The sequence below is a fragment of the Chiroxiphia lanceolata genome, chromosome Z (assembly GCF_009829145.1).
Source record: "Chiroxiphia lanceolata isolate bChiLan1 chromosome Z, bChiLan1.pri, whole genome shotgun sequence".
NCBI classification, from domain to species: domain Eukaryota; kingdom Metazoa; phylum Chordata; class Aves; order Passeriformes; family Pipridae; genus Chiroxiphia; species Chiroxiphia lanceolata.
The window spans coordinates 34,149,028-34,176,380 of NC_045671.1; the positions used below are offsets into that span (position 1 = coordinate 34,149,028).

A 27,353-nucleotide genomic window follows, 5' to 3' on the forward strand; every position below is an offset into this window, starting at 1 on the left:
ACTATAGTATGTAGTATTATAGTATAGTACATACTATATACAGTAGTTCATAGTATTTAAGCATTCAAGTCTTTTTCCTCCAGCTAAATGCTTATTATTATGAAGCTTGCATGAATTTAATACACTTTGAATCAGATTCAGAGAAATTTGTCCAAGCTTCAGAAGCTAATGGTGGTGGGTGGACAGGCAGAACATTTAAACTTAACACACAAAAGTTTGTTTACATAGAAAACCAGACTGGCAAAAGGGTCAATTAATATTCCTCACAACAGGAAAACTAATACCTACAAATCCCTTCCACCGGTAAAAGAGCAGAAGATTTTACTTTTATTATCTAAGCTCTCTTTGAAAAGCTTGTTTGATAGAATGTCAAGTCATGGGACATTTTATCTCAAAGTTTGGATGTTTCAGAAGTTTGACTGTGTAAGAGCTAAAAAAAACCCACAACCTCTCGAAGCCTTCCAAAATTTGAAGTGGTCTCCACTGAAAAAGAGCAACATGAAGGCAAGGCAAACAAAAAAATGAAAAATATACAGATAAGCAGGAAGAAGAAGAAGAAAGAAAAGGCAGAAGTCCACACTTCATACACATCTTACAGAAAGGAGGTATGTAATGCATAAAGAGAAACAAGAATTAGATTTCATACAGATTATTCTCCTAGGCTCAAATGTATCAGAAGAATTCAGCAGTCCTCCTTATATAGCCCACAGTATCTTGTCATTGCTCTAAATACAGAGAGATTAAATACCCTTTTATGCATCATGGGATTTTGTTTGGATTTGGGACTGGAAGCCATGAGACCTGCTGAAAAATACATTACAAAGAGACTTTCTGTATTCTTGAAATATTTAAAACATGGGTTTTAAAACATTTAGAGTTTAAAACATTTTTAAACATTTTAAAACAAGTTTTGAGCATTTCCAGGAGCACCTATAAAGGCAATAATCTTCTTCAGCTCTCTGCAATTCTAAAACAAACATCAAGTGAGAAAAGAATCATACTGCTTAGATCATTCAGATTTGTCATCTTTAATTTAATTCATCAGTACTTATTATGAAAACTTTTCCTGGAAAGGGGAAAAAATTTGTTATCACTTCCGCTATAAAAATAGTCCCCAATATAATAGTAAGTATTACCTTTCCTAAAATAAAACAAATAAACCCTTTCAAAAAAATGGTTCAGGACTAAAAATTAAATTTTCTAGTGGAAAACCGACCTTTTAGATAATAAAATGTCTCTGCACCAAATATAAACCTGCTTGAGGAGTAGAAAATCTCTGAAAATTTTAATAGAAGCAATAAACGGTCAATTCTGTTCTCTTACTAAATGAATACTTGACATTGTTTACGACAGAACCACTTGACTGAGAAGCAGCTTCATGGAATGGAAATCAGCTGTCTTCTGACAAACATGAAAGCCTACATTTGCTGAGTAACACGTCACATTTCTCCCTTTTTTCCCCTTTTCCTTCTCTTTTTTAGATCAAGTTCTTTTTGTGCTGAAAAATACAGCCATTTTCCCTTCCCCACCACTCCTTCATTCATACTTTTACTAATTTCTTGTTCACACTGCTTGGATAGCACCTTGAGTTTCCTCTAACTGTTCAAGGACTGAGGAATAATTTGGTGAAAAATAATCAGCTTGCAGCCTGGAAAAACACTGTATGTTTATGACTGCTGCTCAGTTTCTCTTTTTCACTTTAATCACAACTCCCCAAATGCTGCTCAGCATTATCTACCAATTAGTTATGCTGGTTCTAATTTGTACCAAGACAGACAAAAACACTCCTCACAAGATACAGCCTCAGGAGCCAGCCCTGGCTCAGCAAGTCACCTCTGCCTTCTCAACCTCATTGGCGGCAGCAGTTCTTCACTTTCTACCGTGAGAGCTGAGCACCCTCAAAGAGAGATGATGCTGATCTCCTTTCTTATGTTAAGGGTCATTTCCCTCTCCTTGAGGAAGGATTACATTCATGGATGATAGCAACAGAGGGTAATTCTGAAAAAAAGCCCAAATATAAAATATGGTGTGTACTTAAGGCATCCAAAAGCATTACTGCTCTCTTTTTAATAAGGCAAATGACAGCATCTATCTTCTGACTGGTATGGGCACACACTACTCACTAGCATTAACAGGAGTCAAGGAGCTGTACAAATATCACATTATTACTATGTACACAGGATTATCTCCCCTTATTACCCTAAACCAGAAACTTCTGGCAAGTCACAGGCAAATTCGTGTACTCTCTACTTTGTGCTAGGTCACTTTGAAGGATGAAGAAAAAGACAGACGAAGATGCCAACCTGTAATTCTATTACATAATAAAGCAGAATGTCATAGTCAATTACATATTTAAAGATTGAAAGCAGGCTCACATTTGTAAACAAATCTTTAATTCAGGCTTTGTTTCAAAGACTGCTCCAAGCTTTCTGTTTATCAGAGAAAAATGGCAAAAATTACAAGTCCCGCATCACAAAATTTTCTAATGTTCAAAAGCAGAAGTCCAGCAAGAAATACCTCAGATATCTACAATTTAATACATCATCGCAGCATGGTTTTTTTGGTGTTTTTGTTTCCCTGCTAGCTTTTCTCATGGGAGGACTGAAGTTCCTCCAGTTAATCATAAAATCATAAATAAAAAACTTCAGATGGATACATTATTTAGTGCCCAGAAGGAAGGACCTTCTTGCACTGACAAAGGAAGCAGTGTTGGGTACAAAATTGGAAATGCCTAGACTCATCTTGTGGAAATTAGTTCAATACTGAGCATGCCTAGCAGCTTTCTTAACTCCTAAAAGAAAGCCACGAGCTATCACAGGGAAGCTAATCCTCATGAATTGTACAAACTGAGATTCTGACATGCACTACTACTTGATGAGGAGAAAGAACTGCCACCAAACCCTAGCTGAAGAGAGCACATCTAGACCAGCAAAGCTGTTAGCTGGTAAACCCCCACAGCAGATCTGTTGGCTACAGGGTAAGGTGTTTTGACAGAAGACATGGATAGAGCCACACATCTGTGAGTGGTGGTGCAAGGTCTGCTGTGTTAGAGAACACGTCCTCTTGTACTGGTGAATTAAAAGTATGCATACCTGGACTGCAGGCACTACAGTTACAATCTGATTTTGTAAGGTAAGGATGCATTTAATAATCACACAGCTGGCAACATGTACTACATTAGAGGCTATTCCATTGACTGAATCACAACTGGAAAGTAAACAAGTCCAAACATACAATCAAAGTGTAGACCTGCTAAAAACTTTATTTATTTTAGAATTATTTTGGAGTATCTATACAGGAAAATATCATGGACTTACTCATAGCTTTTCTCTACAGTTAATTTATGGAGAGTAAAGAATATTTGAAATGTTTTATTTGCAGTAAATCTGAACTCTTTATTCAGACAACTCTGCAGTTCTCTTTTCCTGACTGATGTTAATACAAAGCACCTCTGTAGTTCTATTTGATACTTAAAACATATAAAAAAAGATCATGGAATGTTGAAGTCCTACAGCTAACTTTTGAGAGAAATTGAACTGAACAAGCTCTATTTCTTCTAATGCTTATTCATTAGTAGTTTTATTTCCTAAAGCTTGTGTAGAGGCATTTTGGTTCTGTAATTAAAATTTCATCTTTGTTACACCCCTAAACAACACTTCATTCCAAAATTCCACAGCAAACCATCAGCCCTGTGGAAAATGCCACATCAGTGAGATTTATTTCAACTTAATGAAAGTGGAAGCTGTAAATATCACTTTCATCAAGTAATGGTGCAAGTCATTTTACTTTTTATGAAAATGCAGTTGGTAAATATTTAATAGGAGGTAAAATCCTACTGCCTCAAGATTGCTTTTAATATCACTTTTGATCTTTGTGGATAAAATGCAGTTTAAAGTAAACAACTACATCTTGGCAAATGAGTAATTTTATCAAATTTATACATTGATTAGTTCAGGATTCCAAATTGTTCCAAACAAAATTCAAGATACTTGAGTTCACAGTGGCTACCTTTCTTGACAAAAACAGGCAAAGAAATGGCTGTTCTGCAGTACAACACACAGTAAAGAGATCCACAAGCAGGCAAGACGACAAAACACAGCACATCTCAGGTGCACAAGGGAGCATAGAGGCACATGCAGAGAAAATCTCCCAGCAGGACTTACTGGCTTAAGCATAGTATTGGACAGTCATGGCAGAAGCAGATTCAAACACAACTCAAATCACATTCAAGCTAGCTCACAAGCATCTGCACAACTTTTTTTGAGACTCTCCTGGTTTTATCCTTCCTGGATTAAAATCAGACAGGCTCTAATCACACCTATGGATAAAGTTTCATCGAAATTCACTTCAGAAAATGGTTCTTATGGAAGCACTTAAAGCAGACCATTCAGCACTGTACATGCAGAAAGAACAACTTGAAAGAAGTTTCCTGTTTTAGGCTGCAGACAAGTCATAAGAAGTAGTTCCTACACTGACCTTAATGTAGTTTGGTTTATGGTTCAGATTAAGGCCTAAGCAAGTTTTTAATATCCTATTTAGTTTTGGAACATGACAAAAAATTCATATAACATCTTTTGCTGTGTTCACACTTTCTATTTTGTTACCCTCCCAATTACAATACATATAATAACAAATAAATACATGATAAATCCTACGTGCTTGTGGCCCCACTCCTTCACTGGAGAGGTTCAAGACTGAGCTAGAGAAACGCTTGTCTCCTCTGTTTCTTTTCTTTTAAAGAGCCCCCTTCCACTGAACACACTGTCAGATATTTAGTGAAATAGTGGGGAATCCTCTACCGCATGTAAAGCCTTTACCTGCTAGAATAGAGCATAGGTTGATCACGTTGATAATGCTCATCTACGTCCAAGGAAGAAGAAGAAATTGTGGTTGCCAAGGAAGCTGCTTCAAACAGAGATGGAGTGCTTGGCACTAGATCTGGACGGTGGTGTGAACCTAGTACTGCATACACAGAAATAAAGAACAACATTAACAAATTTCATTTCAATTTGAATCCAAGAATCTTGATGCAAGCATATGGAGTCCCATAGAGCTCTCACCAGCTTCTTGAAGATTCTTAATGTTTGAATTGATGAGATAGTAATATTTACGCACCCATACCCACAGTCTTTTGTGTTACAGGGTTAATTTCAGCTGCTAACCACTACATTCAGCAAAATACAGAGCAACTCAAAGGTCAAATATCAAAGCAAGGTATAAGTATCTAATGAATTTTTCTAAGTTCTGGGATTGTTCTCATGCTGCCAGGGCTTATTTATCAGAATGTTATCACATTGTTTAGGCTGTTGATTTGAGAGATAGTACCTTCTTCATCAAGGCTAGCATAGCTTTGTCCTTCAGCAAGAATGCCGCGCCTTCCATCCTTCCACTCCTGGCTAACTGCACACACTACTTCTTGTGATGCTGCCTTTAGAGCTGTGATGGAATTGCACCGTTTCTTTGAAGGTGAAGACTTTAAAGCTGCATTACCAAATGAACACAGGTGCTGAGTTATGTCATCTTATCTCCTTGCACATTTTTAACAGCATATAGAAAAGTAAGCCATCTATAAAAGCTAGTTTCTGAATACAGATGAAGAACATGACCAGATAAAAACCCACTTAGCAAACATTTTATTAAAACCAGAGCAAAAGGCATTGTTACTTCATCACTTTTGTCTTCTTCTGGGGTTTCTTACTTCTCATTATAGGACAATAAAAATCAAGTCACTGACATCACTAAGTTAAATAACTTCTATGAAGTATCAGCCCATGTAATCACAGACAGAATGATACAGAAAAAAAAGAAGACAAGAAAACTGAAAACACATTTGGAGTACTCTGAAAGGTTACATCATTTCCTTGAGCTGTGAACTACTGCTATATAATGCAACTGCAGAATTTCCTCTTCAAACACATATCAAACATCTTCTTTGGGCACAATAAACATTTCTAAAACACTGATGGCCTGTAAATTCAGGTATTACCATCTCCTTTAGGCCCTGAACCAGGGCCCGCCTACTTAAAATAGCATTTTGAATTAAACTCGAGGAACTGACCATTTGTAGTTCTTCTCCAGAAGTATGCCAGCTAATTCATCTAATGTTTTTCAGCTCTTGGCTGCTGACCTCCATGGATTGGCTGCAAGATTACTTCAGATGCACTGTAACACTTTATACTGTGCTTTACTACAAAGCTAAAATCAAAAGCACCAAGGCCTCTTGGCTAAAGACTGAAGAAAAAATCAGATGCATAGTTCCAGGACATTGTTAAAAAAGAGCACAGTAGATAGCTGCTGAGCTAGTCTCTGCCCAAGGCTGAATCTGCTTTTTAAGTTTTTCTTGTTATTTATGCAGGGTTGTTCTGTGCACTAGAGGGAAAAGCGCAGATTCAGAATAGTGCTTAAGTGTTTAAACTGAAATGTCAGACTCAAAGTTTAGAAATAATATTCTTGAAGGCAGGAACACTCTCAATTCTTTATTTTATAAAAGAATGATCATGCATTCTAACCAGTAATTTGTATAAGGGTAGATTAATAGCCCTGTATGCAGAGTAGACCAATAAGAGTGGGATATTAAGACAGGTTAATAGCCTGGAAAAATGAGACAGATGAATTAAGATAAGAGAGAAGATTAGGCATGATATCTTTTAATTTTACATTGTAGCTTTCAAATACAGAACAGATTGTGTCTTGTACTGAAAAAAATCTAGCAGGCAGAATTAGACAGAACTAGAAAAAAAAGACTCAAATGTTGAGGAAACATATATGGTATTTATTTCGTCAAACAGACAGAAGTATCAAGTAGTAAGGAGTAGATACTCCTTACTTTTTATAAATGCAGAGGAATTCCTTTGAGTATTGTCTCAGACAACAGAGCTCCTACCAATTCTCTGGCAAAATTATTCTATTACTTAAAGTGGAATGAGTCTCAGGAGGCTCCTTCCTCATTTTAGCTGAATTTTGTTTCATATTTTGTTTTATCATATCAGATTCTTTTATTTTCATATTAATAAGTCTTTTCTGAAGGATTTAACATTTAAACCTTAAATCATTAATTTATGATAGTCATTCTTGTAGTCATTCTTTTTCCCTTAAATCTCATTTAGCTCTAGTATTCGTGTTTTTTTCTCCCTCTATCCGCATAGACTTGTTTCTCACTCCAGATAACTAATGAAAAACTTAAGAGACCAGTATAATACTGGTAAAAATATTTGAAAAACACCTTCTATCAGTTTAATACAATACCATATGCTCAATACTCCTCCTGTAGTATTTGAGCCAAGTGTCTATTCCATACAGATATTCAACTCTAAAGCAAATCTTGTTCCATGAGCAGGATTATGGATCTGCTAACCAGGATTCATTTTTAAGTACAAGTTCCTTTATAAACTAGATAGTTCTAGCCCATCAGTTTATATTTATTTGTCAAGTACTCTGCCTGGACCACATCAAACCTCCTTTTTGCCTTGCCAATATATTTATTACGTCTTCCCTATAGCCTTCCCTACTGCAAACATCCTGAGTTCATCTCCACAGTTGTTACAGAATGGCTTATGTTGGAAGGGATCTTAAAGATCATCTAGTTCCAACCCCATCGACACAGGCAGGGACACCTTCCACTAGACCACTCAGAGCCCCATCCAGCCTGGCCTTGAACAATGGATAGAGCATCCCCAGTTTCTCTGGGCAACATATTCCAGTGCCTCATCACCCTCACTGTAAAGAACTTCTTCCTAATATCTAATCTAAATCTACCCTCCTTCAGCTTAATGCCATTCTCTCTTGTCCTGCCACTACATGGCCTTGTAAAAAGTCCCTCTCCAGCCTTCTTGTAAGCCTCCTTTAGGTACTGGAATGCTGCTACAAGGTCCCCCCAGAGCCTTCTCTTCCCTGGACTGAGCAACACCTAGCTTGATTTTACAGAAGAAGTGCTCCATCCTCCTAATCATCTTGGTGGCCTCCTCTGGACTCGCTCCAACAGGTCGATGTCCTTCCTGTGCTGGGGACCCCAGAGCTGGATGCAGCACTGCAGCTGGGGTCTCACCAGACCAGAGCAGAGGGGCAGAAACACCTTCCTCAACCTGCTGACCACGTTGCTTTTGATGCAACCCAGTATACAAGTGGCTTTCTGGGCTGCAAGTGCACATTGCCAGGTCATGCCCAGCCTCTCATTCACCAGCACCTTCAAGTCCTTTTCAGCAGGGTTGCTCTCAATCTGTTCATCCCCCAGATTGTATTGATAAAGGGGGTTGCCCCCAGCTTGTATTGACAAAGAGGGTTGCCCTGATCCAGTGCAGCACCTTGCAGCTGGCTTTGTTGAACCTCATGAGGTTCCCATGAGTACGCTTCTCAAGCTTTTCAGGGCCTCTTTTGTTCCTCATCACCATCCTTCTCTGCACTTGCAATGCTTCAGACTGAATTTCCTTTCAGTAGCTTGATCAACTCATAGAGAAATTCATTAATGTTTATAAGACTCCCAAAAAGACTTATTTTCCTAAAAAGTGGTCATAACATATCATGCATATAGGGAATCACTACTTAGGGTTAATTCAAATTCTCTCTTTTTTTTCTAAAGATTCCTTCACTTTACTTAAAATATCTTAATTTTTTTTAATACAGCTACTCTCAGCTCTCTTCTTTCATCCATCTATTCTATTCTTTTTCTTATTTAGTATTTCACAAAATATTTATCATGTACACTTCTGCTTTCCTGCTGCACTATCAGTTTTCTCTCTTCTTTCTTGAACTTTTAGATATAATCATGTATGCTATTCTATTCTGCCATGTCTCTAATATTGGTTTTCATGGACAGGGTGAGAGTTTCACAAATTCAACTGATCTTTAGAAAAGTGTTATTATCTTTAGGCAACATGCAGGCAACAAAGGCCAGTACAGCCTGAAAAATACTGACTTACAGTGGTAAAAATTTAAGTGAAAAGAAAACCTGATCTGAACTTTTGATGGAAGAAGCCTGTATCAAGGTGAGTCTCTAAACCTTGATTTTTATTTTTTTTTGTGCAGTATGAATAAACTTATCATGCCCAGAGGAACTACAATTCAAGACAGATATGAACATGTGATCTTATGTGTATTCTTGAATGATAGGTAATTTCCCCCTGTTAATTATCAAAGTCAGGCTAAATGCAGCAAGTCTGAAAATAAATCTGTTCCTGAGCACTTGCTAATTCTGTTGGTTTGCTTTGTAGTTGTACCCAGATTATGAAAAAATATCCCTACTGCTTACTCCATGGGGATAAGACAACATTAATTTGTTCGTTTCAGTTTGGAATCAAGAAACAAAATGTGATAGCTATTTCTCCAATATGTTTTTGCTGAACTCTAACTTCATATGCCTACATGGTAGGCAGTTTGGACTCTCAAAACAGTGCACTGGTTTTGGCTGAGACAGACTTAATTTCCTTCATAGTAGCTCTGTGGTTCTGTGTCTTGGATTTGTGACAAAAACAGTATTAGCAGCACATGAAGGTTTTAGTTATTGCTGAGCAGTGCTTGTATCTCACACTGCCTTGCCAGTGAAGAGATGGATGTGCACAAGAAGTTGTGAGGGGACACAGCCACGACAGCTGACCTCATCTGACCACAGGAATAACTCAGACCACATGGCATCAGGCTGAGCAGTATAAGATGGGGTAAACAGGAGCAAGGGGTAAACATTCACGATTAAGGCATTTGTCTTCCTAAGTCACTGTTACATGTGATGGAGCCTGGCTTTCCCAGAGGTGGCTGAACATCTGCCTGCCTATGAGAGTGGATGAATTCCTGAATTTAATTTGTTTTCACATACAGCTTTTGCTTTCCCTATTATACTATCTTTATCTCAGTCTAAGAGTTTTCTCACTTTTACCCTTCCATATCTCTCCCCCATTCCACTTGGATGAATGATTGTCTGTTTGGGGCTCAGATGCCCATTCGGTTTAAAACACAACATACAAGAACTCACCTACATAGGATTGGTTTTTCCTCCATTCCCAAAGCCTAAAGAAGATCTACAATTTCAGGGTCTACTTTAAGTTATAGAAATCAATTTATTTTGTTTGAGAGAAGTGACAATCAATAGTTAAATTACTGCTGCAAGATTTAGACTTAAGCCTTTGGACAACCCTTGGTAGAAATGTCCCTCTGTAAGAATGGTGGGTTTCTCTTTGCTTTTTTTTTCTCTCCCCCTGTGTACTGGTTTTGAATGGCAAGGTTTTGTAGCAGAGGCAGGGGGCTGCAGGGTTGGCTTCTGTGAGAAGCTGCCAGAAGGTTCCCCCATATCTGATACAGCAAATGCCAGCTGGCTCCAAGAGGGACCTGCCATTGGCCAAAGCTGAGCCTATCAGTGAGAGTAGTAGCATCTCTGGGATAGTGTATTTAAGATGCAGGGGGGGGGTGTGTACAGCTGGAGGAGAGAAGTGAGAATACATGAGAGCAACAACTCTGCAGACACCAGGGTCAGTGCAGGAGGGGAAGGAGGTGTTCCAGGCACTGGAGCAGGGATTCCCCTGCAGCCCATGGTGCAGCCCATGGTGAGTCAGTTGTCCCCCTGCAGCCCACTGAGGTTCATTGTGGAGCAAAGATCCATCTGCAGCCCACACTGCAGCAGGTGGATGCATGAAGGAGGCATGCATTTTAAGATTTTGTTTTATCTCTTATTACTCTACTCAGAGTTGATTAATAATAAACTAATTTCCCTTAGTTGAGTCAGTTTTACCTGTGACAGCAATTGGTGAATGATTTCCCCCTGTCCCTATTTGGACCCAAGAGCCTTTTGTTATAATTTTCCCCCCCTGTCTATTTGAGGAGGGGGAGTGATAGAGTGGCTCGGTGGTCACCTGCCATCCATCACACATCACCCTGTAAGTAGGTAACAGTCATATGTATCTTACCCTTGGGAATTAATTAAAAGATGAAGGAAGGAGAAATGGAGGGGTGTGAAGGACCAGGAATCAGAATGGGAACAATTTCAGAAGTGGAAAAAGATGTACAGCAATTGAAAGGACTTTATGATACAGACTTTACAGTTATTATGTATATACACATTGTACGTTTCCCCAGAATTTGTACCTCCCGGGTATGCGCAGGCTTATCCACTTCCCTGCTTCCCTGCTGATTGGCTGGAGAGGCTGCAGAGAGGAGACAGCCCCCATTCGCCCTTTCCTTCCCCTGTTCCTCCTACGTTCCTCCCCCTTTTGCCTGTGTCCCTATCCTGATTTGTTCCCCCTCTTGTCTGTTTCATGCACCACTCCATGTTCTGGCCGTTTCCCCGCAGGAGCTGCTAACGAATCCCGTGCACGCTTGAATAAAGCATTCTACCTGCACCCTACCTTGTCTCCTGAACCCATGCTGTGCCACGGCCCCCTCCCCCTTTCGGACCGCGGCAGAGGGGGAAACCAGAAATGGTTGACAGTGATAAAGACAAGAGTTTTTATTAATATCCAACTTTGGATATTTTTTCCTTCATAAAACACAGAAAAAATGCACATTAAAGGGAAGAATACTTAATTTTTGAAACATGCTGACAGTGGCATGTAAAAAATCTTTATTTTTGCAAATTAAATAAATTAAAATCAATGTAGATATTCCTACAAATACCAGATACAGGATTGGACATATCATTAGATCATAAAACGTATTTATCTTTATATCAATGCTAATATATAGGAACCTCTTTTACATTCAGATGCCCCAGATGTGACAAAAATACATAGCAAATAATTCTCTGTAATTTTACTATTAGAGTATAATCCCAACTGATTATCCCAAATTTAGTTTCTTCTCTGGAGTTATGAAAATGCTACATGATGTTGAAGAAAGGCTTATTTTATTGCCAAGGCAGGAGCGTTATATAGTAATAATAATAAAAATATCTAAAGGACTAAAATCACTACTTGCTTACCTTGTACTTTCTTGAAAACCCTTGTGCTCATAAACTTTAAAAATCTGTCTGCATAAAAACTTGGTCGGTGAACTGAAACAGTGTCCTGTGAAATTGAAAAAGGTCTCAGTCACATTTTCCGTAAGTAAATCACAAGCTAAGTGTCAAGAAAAGAAGCTGGACATCTCAGGTGAACTGTATTATACATTTCAGGCATACTCAAAACTAGTGAATCATAACAATTTTTCCCTTTTAAAGGTTGATTTTTCTAGAACTTTTTTTAGGTATTCAATTTATGAAATAATGAGTTATGAATTATACAGCTATATTCTGCAAAATCTTCCAATTATTTGAAATGTGTTTTTTCACACAATGTGTATTTTTCAGTTTCAGATCCATCAATGTCCTGCTAAGTGGCTGGTCTTATGTAAGTTATAAGGATAAGCTGATAATATTAATTGTTTTTTGAAAGCTCAACAAATAAAATCAGAACATGTGAAGATTTCAGAAACAGCCCAAACCGCATGGTGATGTTAGACTACAAATATACCAGAGCTAGCTTTTTTCTGGTTAATATAAATCAAAGTTCCATTAGCTAAAATATTAGCAGTTAAAAAAATAATGAAATCTACTTACCCCATCATAAACAAGAGCTTTCCAAGAATGTTCCAGCTTCTTCATTAACCTAAGCATGTAAAAACAAAATCAGAACTGCTTTATAAAATTTTCACGTTTATAAGTAACTTCAGAATAGCTTATTCAATGAAAACTCAAAATTCAACTTACCTATAAGACTGGAGAATATCAATAATACCCATAAATAGAAGCAGCTTTTCTCCTTTATGGTTTTTTGCAGGAATACCTCCCATTCTAAGAGAAATAGAAAAAAAACCTAGTTAGATTATATATTAATTATGTAAATTATGTATTAATGTGCTTTTCCAAAATTTCTTTACAGACAGGTCAGTGACAGAAAAAGCAACAGTATCAAGCTGAGTATCCTAACTACATGGGCCTCTAGTCGGTCCTGGGTATGTTCTCAGCCATGACCTTAAAGAACAAGAATGTTCATCCTAAGACCCTCTCTTCCTACTCTACCACCTAGAAAAAAGGGTCCATTGTTTTAGAACCAGAAATCCAATTTTCAGTTCATCAGCTTCTGTTCACATTCACGATTCCACTACAAAACCAGAAGTAAAAGTGACTGAGGATGCAGCTCATGCAGTACCTCTAAATAATTTGTAGCAGTTTGAGAAACAAAAAACTAAAGCAGCTATCAAAGACATAGTTGAGAGTATTTTCCCCATTCTGCCACTAAAGCAACAAGAGGGGCCTGGTTACCAACTATTAAACCTTCTCTTTTTTTTGGCATAGGAAGGGGGGTGGGGTGGGGTGGTAGCAGGTTGTGGTGGGGGTAGGGGTGGGCAGTAGGGGAGAGGGAAACACATTTTTTATTATTCTAGGCATAAAGGAAACCTTGTAAGAATCAGTGAAGTTTAACTTACTGTAAAATCCCATTACCATGAACTCCAGCTCACTTAACTGGTCAGACAGTCAGAAGTGTTAAACAGTTAACAAAACGATACTCTGTCAGCTTTTCCTGGAAGTTATGACTAGAAATTAAACACAGTGCAAGCAGCAGTTATTGCTGCGGGGTATCCATTCTCATCCTCTTCTTTATATAGCCTTACAATGAACCACAGCAGATGACCTAGGGGTCTTTTCTGTAAGATCTAGGCTTAGTTTCATCCACCTAAGTGAGGTTTGTCCCAGTAGTAGTTATGTCAATATGAGAGAGGACATAGTGCAAGGAGCCAAGGAAGGACCCTACTGCTGCAGTAGGCTTTCACTACACTTCTCAGGATATGTGTATATAGTATATATGATCTATATTAGCTCAAGTGATGTGGAATGCAGGGTGGGTTTCCATCTATGAACACTTTCTGGAATGACCTATATAATTAACTTTCCCAACACCCCTCAAAACTGCCAACACAACACCTCTACCACCATACGATGCACCATAGCATTGACCATCTTCTGTGTGAATGTGAGTGAGCTGTAAAAACTGAGTAAAATAAAGCTCTGTCTAATTTATATTCTAGAGCTCTGAACATTTGAAAACTCTACGAATGCTAAATATCATAATTTTCCCATTTGTTTGCTGTGGGTTTGAGCACATTTCTATATCATTGGTTGGTATTTACCTACACAGGAGAAAAGTAGATCCTGAATTTAAAATTAAATTCTCATTATAATGAAGGAATGATTATATACAATGCTGAATGATGAAGATAATGCTCTTACTAGCACTTAATATATTATGAGGGAAATAGAATAACTATTGTTTATATAATCAAATTTCTACTGCACTTTTTACTAGACAGAAAAATAAGACGAAAGCAGCAGTTCTTAATCTCAGGAAATATCATATATGACTGCACTTCGGTGGCTGAAGATACCGTTCTATGTATTGAGCATACTACTTCAAGATGAAAATGACCACTGTAGGAATATCCATGTCAATGTGAACAAATAATTTTTGCTTATGTCTCACCATGCTGCTTCCAATTAAAATTAGATTATAGTAGGGACTCTTGTAATAGCTGTCTTATAACATCTCTTTTACAAAAGAATGCATTTGTGCATACATAAGTCGCTCTGAACTAACCAAATTTGCTATCATGTATTTAAAGATGATCAATCTATTAATCAACATTTTAATTTCATGGTCTGTGGCAAATCTCGATGATGCAGCTTTTGGAAAACAAACAAAAAGGCTCAATCTTTCAATTTCTGAAATGCAGTGTACTCATGAATGTTTTGCCTGTTAATAGTTTTAATAGTAACCTTAAGAGCAGATTATGGCACTTACGTGTTTGTTGTCTCTGTGGTGACAGAGTCCCCCGACTTCCCAGGGCCCTGTATAGACTCCATGGCTGTGGAATAGAGAACTTTCTGCCCTCCATGACGTTTTGTGTCTGCTGCACTTTGGGAACCCTCTTCCTCTTTTTCCTTCATGTCACTGTTCAGTATGTGGATTCCCAGTAGCAGACTGTAATCCATGATCTTAAAACTTTCTAGAACCTACCAACAAAGAAGAAAAGGCTATACTGAAAAAAAGAAGAGTTACACAGCAGCATTTTGCAAACCTAAGCAAAATCATACCTTCAAGGCACAAGCTTGTCTTGTTAGGAAAATGTGTGAAATTATAGTTAAAAATCCTTTACTATCCCACACAAGTCATAGTGCTAGTTATCTATTTAGCTGAATGTTCTTTTTGTAAGTGCAAAAGAAAGATGCACAGCTGAAATGTAACCTGATATTATTTTGTAGACAAGGGAGATAATTCTAGGCAGCACCTTTTTGTTGATAGCAAATAATCAATTAATAGCTCCATCATATACTTCTGAAGTACAGACTTTTTAAAGTAATCTCTAATGCATGTTCCAGACCTTACTGAGCATTTTGCCTATATTAATCTCTATCTGTTCTCCACCTTCTGTTTAAAACAGAGAGTGTGTTCTTTGAGAACTTTCAAGTGTCAAAAAAGCATTTGCTCCCACCCTCTTATTAACAGGTGACAGGATATGAGTACAGAAATCATGCACTTTTCCATTAGGCTAAATATGGCCTATCTAAACTCAAACACAAGTTTTACTTCTGAAGTATGACTTAATTAACTAGCCTTCTCTTCTAGCTCTACCAACCATTTTTGTCTCTATCAGTAGGCAGGTCCCCTTTCTTTTCTCATACACCTGTACTGTCAAGAGTTTTGAGTCAGCTACACTGTTATGAAGTTTGGGATGCTGCCATTGAAAGGCAAAATACAGTTCAAGTCAATATCTAAACATGAACTAAAACAAGCTGTGATCACATCTAGTAATATAACCAAACTGTTTGCAGACAGCAACTGTGTTAAATGTCTTACATAACAGCAGTGCTAAGTGGAGGGAGAAAAACTAGTAAAAAACAGGAGGGATATTGCTGTGCCACTCACCTTTCCTTTACCTCATGCAGCTCAGCAATGATTCATGGTGCATTTTGACATATAATGTCCTAAGATAATGGTAATGTAACTTTTGGTACAGAATCAAGAGGCAACAGTACATATTTTTACATGAACAAGAACAAAATGTCATTTTGCAGAAATGACAGAACACTAAGTCCAGGTATATAATTTTGATGAAGATTATCCAAGTACAAATATTTTTATACAAAACACTGAGATGGTTAAGTAGAAACATTCCTTCTGTTATGAAAAAAAAAGGGCAGTTTCAGCACATCCACAGGTTTAAAACGTAATTGGCAGTAAATCATTAACTTAGTATGGATGCATACTAAATCAGTTGATCTGTATATCTTACCATAACGTTTATACACCACTAACCCTAATTGTAGCAAAAAACCTCATTGCTCAGATAACCAGAATAGTGAAGAAACAAAACATAACACACTGTAATCCAAGTGCAGAAAGGCACAGCCTCATTCTGATTTCCAAACACAAGGGGTGACTTTAGAAGACGTGGTATGTTTGCTCTTGATCAAAGTAATTCTGCGTTGTGGTAGGTTAGTTCAAATGGAACAAGAAAAAGGCTGTTAATGTATCCCCTTGGTACTCCCACAGCACCTTCTGATGACAGATCTCACACAGGATTTCAGCCACAACAAAAATATGTATTCGAAATTACCATACGATAAGATCCTAAAATTGTACTGTGCATTGTGTGGGAATGTTGGTGGCTAGTAACTTCCTTGTTTACGATCATAAATTGCAAAAACAGCAGGGCTAACAGGTACAAAGGCACTTGGTGCCAGAAAGTTCTAGAATTTTCTTTACTGCTTACTTTTGCTACCCTTTACTCAGAATTTCTTAAAAAAGAGGAAATAGCGAATGTTTACCATCAAATACTGAAAGCAGATTGTGGGTAAGCTGAAAAATAACACCTTAGTAGTACAGTAAGCAACACTGTCTATGCAAAGCCAGACTACAGCACCTAGTCAGGCTTGGGAAAACTACTGCTATTTTTATTTTACAGTTATAAACTACTGCTGACACCTCTGTCTTCAACCTATTCCTTACTGCCTTTTGAATTAGATCACATTAGAGACATGATTTTACTGCACTAATTAGATAACCTGTGTCTAGGACTGGATGTAACTTCATGGAAGGCTGTGGTGTAATGTGCTGCTCCTTTGTCCACAGGGACCTCTTATGTGATAAAATCAATCTTTCTGACTGCATCAATTCACCATTGACACTTAAACTCATAATACTTGTACAATACAATGGACTATTCTTTGACAATTTATGACTTTGTCATAGGATTACTAAAAAGCATAATAAGAACAAGTAGCTATTTTGTTATTCTAGTTCATTATGAGACTGAAACACCTGCACATCCAATGGACTAACTGCACTACAGATTCTTACAAATAGCACGTAGCATATAAACCGTAGCCCTTGCCCCCCAGATAGTCTGTTCATGGCCCTACTCAGAGGTAGGACTGTCCTGTTCAACAAAGTCTCTTTAAGATATTATAACATGATGTGGCCCTCTGTCTGCCTACAGGTTTGATGTACAGTTCTGATGACTTCCCCTTAGAAATTTGATAACCAAACCAACCACTTCTTATGCAAATGCACCTTTTTGAACACATCAAAGCATGTTTCACTCCCCATCTGTTTCTGATGAAAATTCTGATAAGAAATAATTACCAGAATAACAAGGAGGAATCAGCACTCAACAAAAACTTACTTTGTGTCAAACTCTCAGCCTGTATTAAGACAGTAATTTTACTTAATCTGTGGGATTTCCAGCTGAATATATCCAAAGGGTTCTCACATATGTATCTTCATGAATATTTAAAATACCAAATTGTAAAAATTTTTAAATGTGTAGGTAATGTTTTCCACACACAGTTGTAAAAAACAATCTGGTTTGCCGAGGACAAGTTACAAAATGCAGCACATTAAGATATTTCTGGGCATGCAGCATTCTATGAGAACATGAAAAAAGCACAAGCTTTTTCCCATGCCAAGGTTTACTTGGAGACACCTTTGACAATTTTAGAAAGAACTGCTTTTAAGATACAGCAAGTTTTGCTACAAAGGTACCAAAATGATAACCTAATCTAATGAAAAAAACCACTCAAATAAATCACAGTATTACGTAGCAAAAGTATTCATAGCAAAAGGAGAAAGACCTGTAAAACACCTGATGCCATCTATGTGAAATCACTAGAAATTGACATTAACTACCAGAAATACACTGCTTCTGTAGTTAAAGTGAGAGGAATTGAATCTGTGCTCATGTAACCACCCTAAAATGTACCTTGCTAGCAAAATGGCACTGTGAGATTTCAGCAATATAGTCTTAATCATGTTGTGTACTAACACGAAAGTGTTGCATTTGATAACGAACGACAAGTAAACCTTCAGTTCATCAACATTAAATTGTTCACCTCATTTGTATTTATATAGGTGTTATTTAACTAGCTTCACAGATTCTGTTAACACAACATTGTCACTTAGTCACCAAGTACTGCTGGCAAGGCTGACTTCAGCTGCTCTGATAACTTCCAGATGGCAAGTGTCACTCACAGATTTAAGCCTTATGCACTATTTTGCATAAAAACCCCAGCAAAATGGCATCGGAAAGTATGCCATTTCAGAACATGAAAAAATAACTCTATGCCTCAGATTTTCTTTTCTTAGAGTCAATCAGATGTTAAAGCGTTCTGTGAATCATCTTAGATATAGTTACACTCCACTATCTCAACCAGTGACTGACAGAGCAAAACAAGTATTTCTGCTATGAAATGTCATTTTTATTTTACATGCAGCCAGCCCAAGCCACACACTGTCCGACAGAGAAATCTGCATTCATGTTGTTATCCATGCAAAACAACATGCAAAAAAGTCAGCGGGTTATTTTCATAAAGGGGTCAAGAAAAACTAAAACCAAAAATTCACAAGTTTATGACATGCAAGTAGTGAAAGGATAACCATGCAAGGAAGAATTTCTTCTCCTACAAGCATTTTGGAAAAAGGACATAGGAATTAACAGAAAGAAGCTGATTTTACAACAAATCAATAATTACCCTTCGACATAAGGAGCTATATCAAATCAACACAAAATAAGAGACTGACTCACAAAACAAGCATTTCTTAGAAATAAGTGTACAAATGCCAGTGCTTAGCAATGGATCTGGTTTAGAAAAAATCCAAGAAAATGAATCACCACCTCCCCACCAAATCACTTCCCATTTCAACAGAATTACAGCATCACAAAATTTGCCGAGTTGGAAGGGACCAACCAGGATCATCAATACAACTCCTAGCCCTGCACAAGACCATCCCCCATGTGCCTGAGAGTATTAACCAAATGACTCTTGAACTCTTGCAGGCTTGGTGCTGGGACCTCTTCCATGGGGAGCCTTTCCAGTGTCCAGCCACCCTCTCACTGAAGAACCATTTTCCAATATCCAACCTAAACCTCCCCTGACACAACTGCAGGCCATTACCTCAAGTCCTGTCACTGGTCACCACACAGAAGAGATCAGTGCCTGCCCCTCTTCTTCCCCTCACAAGCAGGCTGTAGACCACAATGAGGTCTCCTCTCAGTCTCCTCTTCTCCAGGCTGAACACACCAAGTGACCTCAGCTGCTCCTCATACGGCTTCCCCTCAAGGCCCTTCACCATCTTCATTGCCCTCCTTTGGATGCTCTCTAAGAGCTTAATATCTTTCCTATATTGTGGTGCCTCAAACTGCACACAATGTTCAAGGTGAGGCCACCCCAGTGCAGAGCAGAGCGGGACAATCCCCTCCCTTGACCGGCTGGCGATGCTTTGCCTGATGCCCCCCAGGACACGGTTGGCCCTCCTGGCTGCCAGGGCACTGCTGACTCATATTCAACTTGCCATCAACCAGGACCACCAGGTCCCTTTTTATGGTACTGCTTTTCAGCATCTCATGCCCCAGTCTGTACAAACATCAAGAGTTGCCCCACCTCACGTGCAGAATCCGGCACTTTCCCTTGTTGAACTTCATATGGGTGGTGACTGCCCACTCCTCTAATTTGCTGAGGTCTCTCTGCAGGCCCTCCTTGCCTTCGAGGGAGTCAACAGCTCCTCCTAGTCTTCTTTCCTCTGCAAACTTGCTTAGCATCCCTTCCAGTCCTGCGCCCAAGTCATTTATGAAGATGTTGAAGATGTTGAACCCCACTAGTGACAGGTCACCAGTCTGATGTTACCCCATTAACTATTACCCTCTGTGATCGATCTGGAGCCAACTGCTCACCCACTACATGATGTGTTCATCCAGCTGTGTGCTGGACAGTTTGTGCAGAAGGATTCTGTCAGAGGCAGTACTGAAAGCTTTACTGAAATCCAAAAAGATTCCATCAACTGGCTTCCCTTGATCAGCTAGGTGAGTTACCTTGTCATGAAAGGAAATCAGGTTGGATAGGCACCATATTCCTGTCATGAGGCCATATACTGACTGTGACCAATGGCTGTGTTGTCTTTGAAGTGTTTTTCAATACTTCCCAGAATAATCTTCTCCTTAACTTTACCAGGCACTGAAGTGAGACTGAAAGGCCCCTAGCTTCTCTGGTCCTCCTTCTTGCCCTTCTTGGAAATGGGACAACGTTCACCAGCTTCCAGTCAGCTGGGACATGTTCAGATTCCCACGAGTGCTCAAAAATCATTGGGAGAGATTTTGCGATTACATCAGCCATCCTTTTGAAGATTGTAGGATGAATTCTCAAAATATATTAACTAACACTCCAAAAACTAACCATGCCTTTTCTGATTGTAAAAGTAAAGAGAAAATTCTAATGTCAATTGGTACTACAGAAGTGATAATATATAAAGATACAAGAGATCTGTAGCATTATGCCATGTCCTTTTTCCTCAAACTAGCATTTCTGACAGAGGCCCTTTATCTAAGATTAATACCTTCTCCACCATCCTGCCACACAATGCCATGTTTTATTTCTGTCCTATGCTGCAGTTTAATACTCCGTTAAGTTGTGTCAGTGGTACTGCTTGTGAGGACATGCTGCAGAGTGGGTCACTAAAATTATTTGGGTTAAGTAATAATCTGTGTGGATCCTTCGAGATAGAAAAAAGAGAAGAAAAACAACACACACACAATACAAACACTACCAATGGATTTGGAAAATTCAGTGAATAAATTTGATCATACAATATCTCTATCACAGTTGCTTCAGCACAAAACAGATACGTATTCATGCGAAAAAGCTTTTGCAGCAACTGGCTAAAACAGCAGTATTAGACTCAGACCTCAAACTTAGGAGATATGACCCTTTTTGTCTTCAACTTTGAATTTCCTTATCTTTCCAGGTTTCTTTGTTAGTCACTTTTAAAATGTGATTTCCTAAGAAAAGTCCATAATATTGATAAAAATTTGATAATATAATAAAATTAAAATGCAGACTCTCAAAAGCCATTCAATTCTCAATAACAAATACATCTTGAAATTATTTTTTTGTTCTTAAAAACTGAATGACCACAATTTGCTTAATTTTCATTGCTTCTGTAACAGATACTTTGCTATACAGGTATCAATATATTAGTTGTTCTAATGTTAACTTAGAAATGAAAAAGGGTAACCACATACTTTTGTTCAAAACCTTCCTCAACACCTGCATGAAATTTTGACAAATGTAGAGAGTATCCCTAAGGAACTGTGCTTTTTACTTTTCCAACAACAGGACCATTTCCAGCCATTGCTACTGAATGTCTGAAAAATGAAAAGCAAAACAAAAACCCCCTCAAACCCAATAACAAATCAAACTATATAAAAATAATACTGATAAGATTCAATTTTGGTATAAATAGGCTCAATTTCTATTTAAAATTACCAGAAGGGAAATCACATAATACAAAAAGCTGAATTCTGTTGTTTGGTTTCTAATTTTATTTAAAATTTTAGCAGCAATGCATCTTGTCCTTCATGTCTTGAAATATTTTAAGCAGAGAGAAAAAAAACCCACTTGAACTCCTACTCTGACCACCGGATGAAAAATTAGGTTCACACACTTCAACCTTCCAGCTAGATATTAGTTAAATAATCTTGACAATAATTCTATGAGGCATCTAATAATTCTCTTAATTTTCTAATGTAAAAATACACTGTAAAAATTAAGTGGTCTGCCACTGGGGAAACAACACTGAGACAATCCATCAGGAAAAATGGTTTCCTCATCTGCAGTAAGACTCGCCTTAAGGAAAAAGGTAAAAAAGGAAATGGTGAAGATTATTTGAATCTCAATTCTAAGTAATAGTTGTATTTACAGAGAGAAGTAACTTATTTTTCCACCTTCATGAATACTGACAAGATATTCCCAATAAGAAATCATAAAACACGCTGTTATAGGTTATAAATCTGAGAGAGAAATTTTTCTTTCCCTGCTTCCCTGTAAGAGAAACAGAGGTCAAATAGGGAAGGGGGAAGGGAATCAATTAGCCTTACAAAAGAAATGGCTGGCCAGGCTGCATTCCATGCTAATGGCCCATCGAATGCTGGAGTGAGGGGGGGAAGGTTTTGGAGATTTGAGGGAGCTGGGCACGTGGACAGAGGACAGGTCAGACCCCGTGGAGTCCTCTCGCTGGGACGGAGACAGGGACTGTGTCCGGGCATTTCTGGAGGAAAAGCCTGGGAGCCAGTCTTTCTGGTTCTTTCGTCCTGGTGAGACCTGACCACCGGCCTTGCGCCACCACTGCCTCGTGACTCCTGCCGGGACCTACTGGGTTTTTTTTTCATCAGAGAGGTCTGTGCTTGCTGGGAGAGAATGGGAGAGCCTTGGAACACCGTCATCTGGGAACAGTGAGTCCCGTAGGAGCGAACTGCTTTTCCTTCTGCCTTTCTCCCATTGGGGGAAGGGTCTTCTTTTTCCTTTTGGCTTCTTCCGCGATCCGAGACCACCCCCCAGACCCCTCCTCGTGTGGTGACCGTCAGAGCCCAACAGCGCCCCCTGCAGGTCACCACAGAGAACTGTAGACCCTGCACCTCCACTGACCCAACAGCGCCCCCTGCAGGCTACGATTAGGTCTGCACTAAAGGACAGAGAAGTATTCATTCAGACCTTTTTTTTTTCCCTAGGATTACTGTCTAGCTTTTTTGTGTTCTGTTACTGTTTTTGCCAACATACATATATCTTTTAATAAAGGGTTGTTATTTCTTCTGTCTTTTCCACACTTCCTTGATTAAAGCCCCTTAATTTTGAATTTACAATTGCTGAGAGAGAGAGGTTTTGGTCTATCTCATAACTCATCCTCTTTAGTAAACATTCCAGTCTTATCAGACTGTGACACACGCATACTTTGCCTACTCATAGGTCATTAGTACTTCAGCTGATAGCTCAAAAAATACCCTTCCTATAGATACAAAAATCTAATTAACTACTGCAAAACAAAATTCCCAGTTTTACAGTGAGTTGTCTGTTTGCCTAAAACATTTCTTAACGTAGTTTTAAATGTGACAGAATCCCTAAGATCACAAAGTTAACTAAGAAGAACCAGTTTTGAGTCTACAGGACAGCTCCCAAATATGATTCATTAAGAAAACAAGTTATTTTTAAGCAACAAATGAAAATCACTAGTGCTTTTATATACTCTGGCCCACTTTCTCGCCATGTTTTTAAATAGGTGGGGAATAAATTTTAACTTCAGCTTTTAGAATATGATAACTTTGCCATTTTGCTGGGGAGTTTTATTCCACATTTCAGGATAAATAAATATATTCTCCTTAATTTGCATAATTTATTTTCTTCTACGATATTTATATACCTGTAAAAGTTATGAAGAGGACAGAGAAGAACTAGGGCCTGACAAAGAGAGGCTATCTGAGTGCATACAGGTAAACATCTTACGAAGTAGACATTAACAGCAAAGTAAAGAGTATGAGGAAGAGTACTTGGAATCTTTTTTTTCCATCTGCCCAGTTATTAGAGCTAACTGAATTTACATGCACCTGTACTTTTAGCCCTTTTCAATTATTTTTTCTCTTGAATTCAGCAACAGATGAAATTGGAAAAACAAAACAAGGGTTAGTATTAATAGAATATCCCAAATTCCTGCCTATGACTAGCTGACATTCAAGAACATGCCATATCTCTGTATGCTTCACACGCTAACATCTTACAAATGCAGAATCCTGTGATCACCTGGAATACATGTCTCTTGTATAAAGTTATATCAATATGCTTTCTCAGGTAACTAGATGAGAAACAGTTTGTAGAATAATATCTCTGTATAACCATGATATCATCACTTTTAAAAGGGACTTCCTTTGTTTTTTCTTCTAATAAGCAATTACCAATTCTTCTGTATGTTAATGGATTACAGGGAAGATATAAAGAGTGCTTTCAAAATCAAATGACTAGACCACATTCTTATGAGATGTGCTAGTATAGCTTTCCTACAGTATTTTTTGACATGTACTTCTATAAAACTCCATCTCCATTTTTAACATGGAATGAGCAAAAGACAACTCTGTTACTTGTGTGTTTGGACTGTGAATTCCAGCAGAATAGATGTCTTCCACATGCTTTCTACCTAGAACAGAGGTAATTTGTATTTATTAAACTGCGTAAGAGCACCAGTAAAAACCAAATAAATAATAATGGATGCCTGATTCTGTATCAGCTATGAAATATGGAATGCTACCATCAATTCACTTCTAGCCTTTCTCATACAGATTCATGCTAATGTTATTTGAATCTAATGCACCACTTAAGTGCCATAGCTTATCCTTTGTCCCACAGAATTATTCCTCTGAATCAGAACAATTTCTGCAGGGTTAGGTGTTTATAAACACAACAGCAGCTAAGTTTGATGTGGAGTTTTATTTTCTGCTCCTTTGAAAGAAATCCTCAAATGCACTTCAAACCATCTTCAATGTCTTTGGTGACTTTATTTTTATTTAGTACTTGCTTACGTGCCATAACACTCAATTCTTGGTCTCTTTCATGAGCAGAATTTTGTTTGGAAATTGGAGAATCTGCTGTATTCTTTAATAAATCACAATTTTATACAATGTTCAGAGTAGCTAGCAGCATGATTACTTAAAAAAAAAGAAATCACAGCTACTGAAACTAGCTTCCAACACTCTCAGTAAGTAACATTACACAAAACACAGGACCATTTGCTTTCCAGATTAAAGCACTCTGAAGTGAATAGCACTTCAAAGCAAAGATTTTTAAGAAAGCTATTCAGGCAAATGAAATTATTTATTTTTAGTACCATTTGCATATAGCATGTCCCCTGTCTCCACACATGGCCCACCAAAGTAACTATGATAGTGCCTGCGGGCAAGGATAGGATAGCTACAGTAAGCCTCAGCAATAGTCTGGAGTTTGAAAGCTAGTTCAAATTTTTTAATTGTGTGCATTGTATGTATGATAAACTCACGAATGCTACATCTTTGGGAACACTGTAATGTTACACGCCTTGCTTTAGTTAAGGTGCAAAAACCGCAAGATGGTCTACGAGCAGAGCTTTCAGACCCTGTCACCTTGGGAGTGAACATAACAAGCCAGGGACGCAGGAGCTGGACAATGCTATCAAACAGCGCCTGTCCCAAAGCAGGTAATCTGGAGTGGCCACTGGAGGCACTTGCCCATGACCGATCATTACAACCTACTCAACTCCATTCTCTAACTGGGCAGGTCTTGCATCTCTCCACCAGTGCTGAAGGGACTGATACTCCAGCAGTGGTCCACCACTGCAGTACTCCATTCCCTTGGGGAGGAGCTCCATATCAGCTATCAAGATATTTTGTGTCAGCTGAGCAGATGCATCAGGAGACCAGTTTAACTAAGCAAGATAAAAATGGAGAAACATTGCCTCAGCAGGTAGGGATGGCAGCTATTGCCAAGGAAGTCAAAGCTCAGATAGAGCTGAGACTGACAAGGGATGTCAAAGAAAAGCTTCTACTGCTAGTGGGAAGAGGCTGACCAAGCAAAATGAGGGCCCATTGCTGGATGGGGTAGGCGATTCAATGACAGCAGACACATATCATAGCAGGTCCCTACCACCACCTTTGTCATCACTTGTGAGTTCTGTCAGGCCTCCAAAATTAGTGATGGAACTTAAGAAGGAGAGGGGCTACCAGCCAGGGATTTTCATATTAAAGAAGCAGGAAAAAAATTCCATTGCTTCCTGATTCTGATTGCAAATATAAACAATGAAAATATAATCCAAATTTAAGCAATACAGAAGTGAATTTCTTAGACCTGAAATACTGGGAAGATCAAAAATTTTCTTCCTTAAATAAATTCTTTATTCCAGTGCCTACACTAACTTTCTCAGTTTGGAGTAACAGTATGTACTGGGTCTGGCTGAGATGGAATTAATTTTCCCTCAGCAGACCTCACAGTGCTCTGTTTGCATTGGTAGCCAGAAAGGTGTTGACAACACACCAGTGTTTTGGCTACTGCTCTGAAGGTGCATCAGGTAGATGCTCACATACCCAAGAGTCATACCACTGAAGAACATCAGAACAATAAACAGGTGGATAAGGTTGTCGAGACTGGAATAGCCCAGGTAGACTTGGACTGGGAGCAGAAGGATGGGCTATTTATAGCCTGATGGGCCCATGAAACATCAGGACATCTAGGAAGAGATGCGATATACAGATGGGCTTATATCGAGGGTTGGACCTGACCATGGAGGCCATCACACAGCTTATTCATGAATGTGGAATATGTGTGGCAATCAAGCAAGCCATGTGAGTAAAATCTTCCTGGAATAGAGTGCAGTGGCTAGGTTTCCAATATGGGGAGGCCTTGCAAATTGACTACATTGGACCACTACCACAAACAAGTCAAGGGAAGACCAACATACTCACCATGGTGGAGGCAACAACTGGCTGACTGGAAACATATCCTCTAAACCAGGCCACTGCTCAAAACACTACCATAGGCCTTGAAAGGCACATTTTGTGGTGACATGAGAGAAATGAATCTGATAATGGGACTCACTTTTGGAATAATCTCATAAGTTCTTGGGCAAAGAAACATGGCATTGAGTGGCTCTATCATATAGCTTATCACCCACAAGCCTCTGGGAAGACTGAGAGATATAATGGACTGTTGAAGACTATGTTAGTAGACAGTAGTAGGGGATCTCCCAGCTGCCCTGGTCGTGCCCAAACCAAACCCCTACACACTGTGGGAGTAAATAAGGTCCCTGTACTATAAATGGGGAAGTGGCTGGGGAGGTTGGTATGGTTCTCTTCTCCCATGGGAAAAGGCAAACCCATCTGTGGGATTGTCTCTGCTCAGGGACCAGGGTGTACTTGGTGGATAATGCAGAGGGATTGGGTGACTTGGTGTGTGCCTCAAGGAGACTTAACCTTGGGGGGAAAATAATCTGTGAAGTAATTGTTATGTTGCAGGACCTAAAGTAACAGGAATGATATAAACTGACTCAGACTGAATTTTC

General features: G+C 38.6%; 1 protein-coding gene across 4 annotated transcripts in view; it reads right to left on the bottom strand.

The window, feature by feature from the left end:
• PIP5K1B (phosphatidylinositol-4-phosphate 5-kinase type 1 beta) overlaps window positions 1-27,353 on the bottom strand; it is a 110,917-nt gene that overhangs the window by 11,861 nt on the left and 71,703 nt on the right. For 3 of the 4 annotated variants that reach the window (XM_032674599.1, XM_032674598.1, XM_032674600.1), the window contains 7 exons: window positions 14,754-14,965; window positions 12,665-12,748; window positions 12,515-12,563; window positions 11,900-11,984; window positions 11,328-11,393; window positions 5,326-5,481; window positions 4,818-4,962 (listed from right to left, as the gene is read on the bottom strand). In XM_032674599.1, the coding sequence (XP_032530490.1) occupies window positions 4,818-4,962; window positions 5,326-5,481; window positions 11,328-11,393; window positions 11,900-11,984; window positions 12,515-12,563; window positions 12,665-12,748; window positions 14,754-14,965 (797 nt within the window). The remainder of the gene's footprint in view (window positions 1-4,817; window positions 4,963-5,325; window positions 5,482-11,327; window positions 11,394-11,899; window positions 11,985-12,514; window positions 12,564-12,664; window positions 12,749-14,753; window positions 14,966-27,353) is intronic. The other variant, XM_032674602.1, reaches the window with a different exon arrangement.